Source organism: Bemisia tabaci, chromosome 3 (assembly GCF_918797505.1).
Source record: "Bemisia tabaci chromosome 3, PGI_BMITA_v3".
Classification (NCBI taxonomy): Eukaryota; Metazoa; Arthropoda; class Insecta; order Hemiptera; family Aleyrodidae; genus Bemisia; species Bemisia tabaci.
Window position 1 is genome coordinate 45,561,677 of NC_092795.1, and position 10,442 is coordinate 45,572,118.

General features: G+C 37.4%; 1 protein-coding gene across 1 annotated transcript in view; it reads right to left on the reverse strand.

Moving 5' to 3' along the window:
• LOC109030575 (uncharacterized) overlaps positions 1 to 10,155 on the reverse strand; it is a 31,327-nt gene extending 21,172 nt beyond the window's left edge. Inside the window, exons 1-7 of the mRNA XM_072297599.1 lie at positions 9,934 to 10,155; positions 8,368 to 8,589; positions 6,157 to 6,344; positions 4,292 to 4,524; positions 3,338 to 3,473; positions 1,563 to 1,749; positions 42 to 156 (exon numbers count right to left, since the gene is read on the reverse strand). Coding sequence (XP_072153700.1) covers positions 42 to 156; positions 1,563 to 1,749; positions 3,338 to 3,473; positions 4,292 to 4,524; positions 6,157 to 6,344; positions 8,368 to 8,589 — 1,081 coding nt within the window. The 5' untranslated portion in view covers positions 9,934 to 10,155. The remainder of the gene's footprint in view (positions 1 to 41; positions 157 to 1,562; positions 1,750 to 3,337; positions 3,474 to 4,291; positions 4,525 to 6,156; positions 6,345 to 8,367; positions 8,590 to 9,933) is intronic.
• Positions 10,156 to 10,442: the final 287 nt, after the last annotated feature.

Consider the following 10,442-nt stretch of genomic DNA (forward strand, 5'->3'; position numbering starts at 1 on the left):
TATCTTCAAAGAATAAGAGCGTTAGGTCATAATATACTTACAAATCATGTGTTCGTGAGGTTTAGTTATCTTCAGCTCTTCAACTACTTTAGAGTATCTGTGCTCCCAGCATGTGTTTCCAAAAATTTCTTTCACCCAAGCCGCATGTCGATGCACCTGTAAGAAAGGGATATCATTCATCTCTATTGCATCCTTTATGACCACTCCTAGAGTTTGTTAAGTGAATGAATTAAATATTGTCTTGGTTCCAACATCTTCAATTATGAGTTATTATAATTTAAGATGGAGCATAATGAGAAACATGTACCTTAAAAATAAGAAAGGAGCCAAAAAATGCAAGCTTTATTTAGGAACTGTATCCAGGGCCGGATTTACTTACTTGCCGCTCATATGGGCCGCCCGTATTTTGTCACCCCCTTTCTCATTCGTTTTGAAACATCAATAAAAACCATCATGTGAACGTGCTGGAGGAGATGGGGGGCATAAGACGCGTTTACTCGTGTTGGACACATTTTTTGTGAAAGCCCTGTCAACACTACTAGCAAAAGTTCACGGAATTTTGCGCGAAAGTAAAGTTCCGTAAACCTATCTCTGTGTGAACAAGGCCGTGGTTTATAAGAAATAAACAAAAAAAAGTATGTAAGAACAAACATAAATGTGGTTTATCATTTTAACTTTCGCCGCCGGCGCCGCGCCGCGCCAAGCTGACTGCACTGTGTTTGACGCAATGCGTGAAGTATTCATGCAGTTTTGTAGGCACTAATGTGTGTTGCATGCCTACCGCCACGCATTACTCTCTGCGCCGCGCCGCTCCAGGTCAAAGTGCGTGTTTGTTTTCCCTCTTAACTCAAGTGATTGGAGGTTCTGTCTCTTGTATCACCGCAGGACGACAAAATTACAAATTACTATACTCTCATCTTAGGAAATGAGAGATTTTGTCGCCTTTTCTTGTTTGTAATTTTTTTCCTGAATCCGATTTTTTATTATACCTACAGCTAAAAAAAATCGCAAAGTTTGCCGCCCTCTAAATTTGCCGCCATGAGCCGCGGCCCATGTGGCCACTTCCTAAATAAGGCTCTCACTGTATCTAAAACTTGCTACCAGATAAAATGTAGACTTTGGGTCCCACCAATTATTTGATTTTTAGGTATTGTATTTACTTAATATAATAATTAATCTCCTTAACATGAGAATTGCAGTCTACGATTACAAATGGCGAATGGAAATACGATGAGTTTACCGTGCTTCAAAATGATCATAACACATATGAAAACATATTAATGTAACGGTTCCGTAGAGTGCAGCTAGGAGCATATATCAGCGTTAATATCTGACGCTATTTAATTATTTGATGAGTAAGAATTTCTGGAAAAATGACCTTACTCCATCAGTTTAATTGCATTTCTGCCGTGCCGCAATTAGGTCAGAGATGTCAAACATGAGTACAAGTTTGAAGTTGTTGTCACGTTTTCTTAGAGATTATAGTTTACATGTACATGGTATATTCTGGACGTTTTGTCGAACGAAGCTATGTCTAATATCTGCAAGATACAAAAACTTACTGGGCATTTATTTGTTTTATCATCCAGCATGATATCACAAGCACCCTTCATGTCGATGGACTTCAATCCATTTTTGGATCCACTTAGTGATGGTTGATGGTACTGAACGACGTACGCAAAAGAAGTCATGATACCCTCAAAAAATGTGTAGATGTCATTCTTATCATCCTTCAGGGGCTCACAGAGACTGAAAATGAAAGAGGGGAGATATTTACAAGATTTTCTAATATCAAGGCGCTACCTTCATTACATGTAATTAGTTAGTTAGTTATAATTAATTTATTTACATACATTCAGCATTTTAGGTTATTAACGTCTTCACAAAGAATTTGATAGATGGGTGTATACACAACAATTTAGATTTTTAAATTAAGGCAGGCAAAGAGTTTCAAAAGTTTGGTAGTGGCATTGGGTTCATCGCATGTAGTGCGTTTGTATTCATTTTGACTGTAGGTGAGTAAATCTGTGATTGGAGATCCCTGAGGGCAGAACAGTCCATAATCACGTGTTTAACGGTTAGAGGTGATTAATTGCAGAAGTTACAGATGAGTTTATCTTCTTTGCAGATGATATGATTGTGACTGAAAAAAGTGTGACCAATCCTGAGACGCGCAATTTGAACTTCACATGATCTTGTTTTGTGAACAAAACATTGACCACTAACAGTACGTATACAACGAAATCGACGTACACACTAAACTACATGTTTACATTTAAGGAAACAAAAACTAAACAATTGGGAAATTAAGGCTAAAAACAAACAAAATGCCATGGGTGTCTCGAGGTGGTTCCAACTCCCTCTTCAGTTGGGAAAAAAAAATACAAAAATCAATGAATCCCTAGGCTCAGTCCTCCAATCGTGATAATAAAAAGAGAGGGCCTCTCTTTTTCTCATCACAAATGGGAGTCTGAGACGTTCTTTGATTTTTGTATTTTTGTATTTTTTTTCTGGTCGAGGAGGAGGTTGAAATCATTCCAAAATGTCCCGGGCATTTTGTTTGCTTTTAGCCTTGATTTCCTTTTCTCTCATATTTTGTTTTGTTGAATTATTTATGGGTTATTTTCTTGCATCATTTTTATAACTAAATTGTCTTAGTTGTGCTGCAAATGTATCTAAGACTATGAAGCATCAAAATGCGGTGGGTGGTATAGTAGGTGGTATTATGGGTTCAAAAATTGCTCAGGTGGCCTTTAGACACATAAAAGTTGTCTATACCTTGGAGTGAAGCGGTATGCATGAAACATCAACAATTCGAATCTTTATACTTTCAAAATTTTAAATCAATGTTTTAAACTCATGCTCTCGTAATTTTTGTCACACAACTTAGAAATATTTGCGGTTTTTGATGATTCGATTTGAATTAAGTACATAAATTGGATTCTAATTCATTCTGGTCCAAAATATTATCTCCTAAGTTTAGAGTCCACCATGTGGAATAAATTATTTTTGGAAGAGATACTGTGGATCTTGAGAGGCATTAAAAGCCATGTCATATGCATATTGAGTAACAAGTAACCGAAACATCGTAGAAAGTAATACATTTGGCATCAAAAATAAAAACGACGGAATCAGACGGAAGCTTGCGAACACAGGGCTGAGACACTCAGGAAAATCTTGTATCTAGCGCTTAGTAAAAGAGAAATGTGTGATCTTTACAAAACGCAACTGAGGAGTTCGCCAGGAGATTAAATAACGAGTGCTCTTTGAAAAGTATGAGAGGTACTCAACATGATTTTTACGAACCATGAGTTGGCACAAATACTAAAGAACTCACTTGAAAAGTTGCCGGTAGTGTTCCCGTTTCGTTGAATTTTTAATTCCGTCGCCCATAATGCGATAGGCATCTCTAATAGCATCCACACATTTTGTGCTCACAGTCGACAGGGATTTTGACACAGTTTGGTAGTACTCTGAAGCAAAAGAAAAAACGAACAATGTATTGGAACGATTTTCCAATGAATTGAATATCCCTATTCGCGGGAAAAACCTCAGTTTTCCGATCTAATGTTACCCTGACGTGAGTTAATCACTTTAGAGCAGTTAAGATTTAAAAGAACCGAACGCTATATTTTTTGCTTTTAAATTTCACACGAAATACGTTAGACGTATTGAAATGTTCTAAAATGGATAGCTTAAAATAAAAGTCAGTGTTTATTTTTTTACATTAGAAGGTAAAACGTGGTTCCGTTTTTTGGTCATCGATGAGAATAAAATCGTGTCCTCGCTGCAGTATAATTTTTGAAGCGGGAATCTCAAAAATGTGCCCATCATGCACGCAAGCGTGTGGACTTTGTCGATACATCAATCAATCATATCAATTTTTAGTTACAAACCCATTTGATTTTTGCCCTATGGCACGGAAAAACGTGTCAGGTACTGTACCCTACAATTTTGGTACAGCCCTGATTTGTAGAATGATATGGACATGCTACTGATGAGACAGGTTGCCGAAGAAGGTCCTTGATTGGGTTCCTCCTGGGAGAAGACGCAGAGGGCGCCCAATAAAAGGTTGGAGGGAAGGGATTGAAGCGGAAATGTTAAGGTGCTCAGTCCCCCAAGATTTGTGGTTTGAAAGAGAGCAGTGGAGGTTAGGAGTCGTAGAGCGCGAGGGAGTGCTGTAAAGCGACTTATATGTATGTATATGGACATGCTCTACCTCTTTTTCCGTGCTGACTTATGCAGCAGGCGCATTTGTTTTAAACTAAAAAAAAATAGAAATCTTACGCACCAGGGAAATCGACTTCTGCGAAAAGAGGACCACTCGAAGACACAGCTGCATGGACCAAGTGAGGGTATCTGTATCTCATCCAGGCTGCCAAAGATCCAGCGTAGGATCCGCCAAAAACGACCCATTTTGGATTTTTAAAACCATGATCGATGTTCATCTGCATTATGAAATGTGCGGCATCAGCCAGTGCCTGCTCACTGCTCAAATATTTCAAATTCTCTATTCCAAGGTCTCTGAAAAACAGAATTGCTACTAGAGTGCAAACAGTGCAAACAGTGCATTACAGTACTAGCAATCAATATTGATCATCTTACATAATACTTGAAATTTTCCTTCTATTCATTCTTCTACTAGAAAATTAACCAGGACCAAGAGGAGAAGATAAATAGGGAAGCGGCAAAGCTTATTTGAAAAAATAGTTATGTTTTGCATTTCAGCATACTGAAGAATCCTCAAGGAGACACTATTGCAGACAGTAGCGATTCTTGAGAGTTGGCAAAACTGTATTTCCTTAATTCAAATGTATGTAAACCAATCGATTCTTGGTGAGGCACTTTGCCTCGTCCAAAATCGATATTTTTAATGGGATTAAATGGAGGCAAAACATCTGCTGATAGATCAGGTAAAATCGAAAACACCTCGTGGCATTTTTTAACTTCAAAATGTATATAAAAAATGATCGTCACAACGGAGCGTTTATAAATCAATTTCTTAAGAAGATTTAAGCACGTGTAAGTAAAAGTATAGTTCAAAGACAAAAATGAGAATCCGTCAACTGTTTTGTATCATTCATATTCCCTCTGATCAAAGTTAAATGTACGTAATAATATTTCACCTATAACTATCAACTTCCGAATTTATCGCTTCTTGAATCGTATCCCACGTAAAATATGAGAGAAAAAAGGACAAACTCACCACGAGGTGCTTTAATGTATATAAGTACATTATTTATTGACTCCTTGTACGAATTTATATGTATACAGGTAGGGGGTGGCCAATTTCGTTTTAGCGTTTTAAATTCATCCAATTATACAGAGACGGATCATGAGTCATGACGTTTGAAATCAGCTTTCATTCAAAAGATCGTGATGAAGAACTTGACGGCAAATCGACCACTAATAACGACTTTTCTTTTTTCTTCTTTTTTTTTGTAACTCGGAAGAGGGAACACCGGAACACTTCCGGTACAAGTATTACTGACGGGCCACAGGCCAAAGTCAGTAACACATACTATCTTGCTTGAATAAAAAGTAAATGTTATTTTAAAGTAAAATTAAAAAATTTAAAAAAAAAAAAAAATTTTAAGTGAAATCAAAAAATTACTCGATATTAAGAAACGACCTAACAATACTTGACGTGCTTTGACGACGGACCTCTGCAAATCTTCTTTAGCAATATCCGTATTATTCACGGAAGTATAGTAATGGAGCGTGTTATAGTGTGAACACGGGACACGGGACACCGGACCCATGTTGGGCGTTGTGCTACATACCATTATTCTAACTCGGAGGATGTCTATATTGCCTACCTTGTGAAATGAAGGCGAATCTGTTTTTAACGCATTTCGCAAGACTCGGGTATCCTGTACACATCGCAGACCACGGTAATGCAATTCATTTGTTTTGTTAGTTTTGTGGTGGTTATCCCGACAACGTGCTGATTTGATAATATTCAACATCATTACTAAACATTTCCTGATTCCTTGTCTCAACAGAGGAATATGTCATTTTCAAATGGTTCATTGATTTCCTCTTCATTTTAAGCGCATTTCACCGAAAGAAAGGTCATTTGACGTTATTTTTTCGGTAATATCACTTTAATTATGGTGACACATCAAACAATGGTGTCACTGATAAACAACTCACCCTTTTGGCATGCTTTTGCCGTAGAATCGATGCTCAAGTACAAAGGCTGCGGCTTTTAGTTTTTTAGCTTGTTCCGACATAAAGCTGTATTGTAGCCATCCCGCGCTCATGGGACTCTCACCCTCGAGCATTAGAAAAACAAGATCGCTATTACTCCGAACGTAATATTCCTTGCTCATGGCATACCTCTGTAATAATTCAAATAAACAGTCATAGTTTAAATCTATACTGCGGGGTTAGTTACACCGCTACGCCGGAAAATGTAATGACACCCAAGCATCTGGTATAAAAAATGTGTCTGGTGATTTGTACATTTCAGCAAGTATAGTGAACACAATGCCATAAATGTGGTCTAATTTTTGTGTGAGCTAAACATTTCACACTGATCTTCTCATTTGATTATTTTTGAGAAAATTGAACTAAGGAGAGGAATCTTTGATTGGTTCAAAGATCAAGTACGGGTAGAGTCACCAGCCATCGCACAGCACGAGGTAGTGATCATATGATCCTAGCCAAGGTGACGTCATTACGGTGCATCATACAATGCAATCTCACTATTAATGGAGTATGCATGTATCGTGTGAGTATAATTTTTCCTCTTGGAGTTATGCTCCTTGGCGCTACACTAGTACGTTATACCCATACAAATGTTTTTCCCTGAAAAGTGAGAATGCACTGCGTAATGCAGTGTAATTACGTCACCTTGGATTGGTTCATATGATAACTACCTTGTGCTGTTATTTTGGTTCAGTTTTTGTAGCGAGATGATTTCTTTTATCCAATTGATGAAAGGTAAAAAATAAAGAATAGGCGGGAATAGAGTGACGATTTTTTTTTATTTTTTTATTTTTTTTTATTTTTTTTTTGATGGGGGAAAAATTCAATGCACGGAGAAAAGCCCAGTGCACATTAATGATAATCGGTTTTCAACAGTTTTTCTCACCAACTGATCAGCAGATCGCTTGTTTCGTCCCAGAAGCTTGGACATTTTCGTCGCATGCAGTCCATTTATTATAGGTACATATTCTGTCAAGGACCACAGATTGCTTATACGTATATACTTATTTAAGCAATGTGTGGTCCTCAACATGCTTCGATCTTGCTGTTTTGTACAAAACGCACGTTTAGATTCAACAATCTCGCTCGATTGGATAGAACTAATACAGTCTTTATGGGTTATTCTATTAAAATGAATTGACAGTTGAAAGTTAAAAATCTGTTTTGAATAAAAACCATTGGATATTTTTGAAAATTCGTTCATAGTCATATTCACAATTATTAATTTACTTTTAAGACCTGCATCACAGCTAACTTCGAGAAAAAATTATAAAAGAGGTCTTTAAGTTCAAAGAGTGCCTCCAGTATATATTCTTAGAAACCTAAAGAATATATCGACGACAATCACATAACTCGGTTTGCGACGTCGCAGACTTCCTGTCACACTTGTTTTTTCAAACGGAAAACTACTTAACGGCAAATCTTTAAAACTGCCGTGATTTTTCCTCTCTATGTGCGAAGAAAATTCTCCATAAATACAAGGAATGATGTCGATTTGTTCTCCTATAAAAAATAACACAGAGGCGGAGATTTTCAGACACCGCAAACGAGATAAGTGATTGCGGACTTACGCCGTCGATATTGTGAGGTGATTATATGGATTAAAATAGATATTAAGCGCTCAGCCGACAGGCAGCGCTTTTTGATTTCGACTTGCCTCTAAAGTACTAGTATACTAGTGCTAATTCGTTTAAATGGCGCACCAGCTCATCGATGTGTAGGCTTTTGGGGGGGGGGGGTCGGGGTCCAGTTTTAAAATAAATAAAGCTGTGAAAACCGTATTTTACGCTTTTAACGTAATGCGCAGGTAGTTTCGATCGTTTTTCTATAAGAAAATTTCGTAGCGGTAGAGTAATTCTTATCGAAATTGATCGTTGAAAATAAATGAAGCCTAAAAAAAACGCGCTTGATGAGCTCAACGATGACTATCATTTTCGGGAAACGAAAAAACGCGTTTACGGTTTCCTTGGTAACCTTTGTTTGCTATCAGCTGATGTTTTATTTCCATTACCCAGCCAAGTCGACGGAGTTTATACTTCCTTTCTTCACTAAATACATTGACTAACACCTGAGCGCTTTTCTAATACGACAGTATTAGAACTTTCCCGCTTGTTTTACTCTGTTTTCAATGTTTGAAACTTTACGCTTTATCACCTGTTGGTAAACTTCCGTGCTGGAGGGCGAGAAGTGATCCAGCTTTTGCTTAATCCAGAGGTCACCTCTTACTGACGGTGACAAGCCATGCTTGTGCGCGTAAGAATCAATCCGTTTTGAAATCTCTCCATATCTGTTGAGAAAACCAAGCTGCCGTAAAACGCCTCTTGCGCTGACGTTGGCTGCGAGCAAGGCGCATGTTATCAAATTTAAAACGAGCATCTGAAATTAAAAAAAAAAATTAAATTAAAAATTGTTTTACAAACACGCAAACTAGGAAACAACGTTGACACGGGATTAGAACTTCGTCTATAAACGAAAGAAACCCCATTGCTATTTTCCAATGATTATTAAACCCAAGAGAATGTCCGTTTCTGAAGCTTTGGAAAAGCTAGGTGCAGATGATTAGAAAATTCTGTAGCGTTTGGATGGAGGTAGTTTACAAATTTTTCAAGACAATTGAGGCGGAAGAGACATCACCCCAATCGACCAGAGATCAAGATATCAATTGAGGGGCTTGGAGGACAAAGCGTATAAGTGCAGTTTTCGAAAAAATTGAGATATTCACGAACGCAACTAAAGCTACTTTGAAAATATATTCCGTGAAAAATTCACTACAAAAATCCAACTTTAAAGCATCAAAAAGTGAGTTTGAAGTTCCTTTCTGTCATACGGCTCCATGTAATTTTGAAACTTTGCAAAAGTATTTCTTGAAATAGTAAAAATTGCACTTATGTGCCTCGTCCTTCAAGCCCCTCAATTACTCTACACCTTGCATAAGGGTCCCAATCACATTATTTTTTGTACTCGTAATTTAATTAATTGTTATGAAAAAAATCACAGAGATTGGTATGCATTTCATATCATGTTTTTCACGTTTTAAACCGCGGAAATGAAAATAAGGGGGGGGGGGGGTTCTGCGAGCATAGTATTTGAGGAGTTTCTCCCATTAAACTGCAATGGTGCCTTAAAAGTGGAGAGAGGATCTAAAAATCGAAGACAGAGCGCTACATGATTTTTGGATGGCCTCTTTAAATGTCCTTTAAATTGATCTTGACCTTCGCAATACAAATTCGACAACCTTCAATCATAAGTAGTCATGCTGGTTCATATGTTGAAAAAACATTTCTCATATATTTCATTTTCTCATTTGAAAAACCAAGCAACCTGTCTCTGAATGCAGCGAGTGTGCTTTTTATACGCTAAGAAAAATAAATCAACATTTTTAGGGCAGTATCTTATATTCTTGGTTGGAACATCTATACACAATATAAACTTGGACAACAGACTATGCAGTGAAGCCAATTTAATTAAAGTCCTCCGAATATGGCTACTTTTTTTTTTCTTTAAAAAATTTTCAAATATTGCAAATAAACACTGACTTTGAAACGCCCGCTTCAAAACGGATTGCAGGCATCTAAATAGACTATAAATACTCTTCCATCTTTTAAATAATTTTAGGTGAAGATACTGATTTGTCCTAATTAAAATTTTTTTGTTAGTTTATCAACAAAAAATGATGTACAAACGAGTAATATTCTAACTGAAGTACTGTAGGAAACGTACCTTAATGATCACGGAAAAACCTATTCCACGGATTGCACTGTCGGCGATTGTCGTGCAAAGGAAGGGGGGCACAGGTAAATGTGCTCCCTTGCACAGTGAAGCAAACTTTCATTCTTGATTTCGAAATATATACTTGGATCAAGTGCTTTTCTGCTGTTCCACTTCACAATTTCTAAGAGAATCCATTCTTGAGTCACTCCCAGGAAATAGCAATTCACGACTCAAAAACATTTACACGGAAGAAGTTTATCGGCACAGATGACAACTCGGACCAACATTTGCCGACAAAATTCGGAAAAGTGTGATTAATTTCAAAGTTCCGGAATTCTCACTGGAAAATGGAACTGAACAAAGGTGACGCGCTAGCATCTAAAAGCGCAAGGGAAAATGAGGCCACGTTATGCCATGCCGTTGCGTCTGCATGCGTACGTTAACAAGCTCGATGACAAGTGGAAATCTCGATTTGAAGTGGTTTGGTTCAGTTTATCCAAATAAGACGGAAGAAAAAG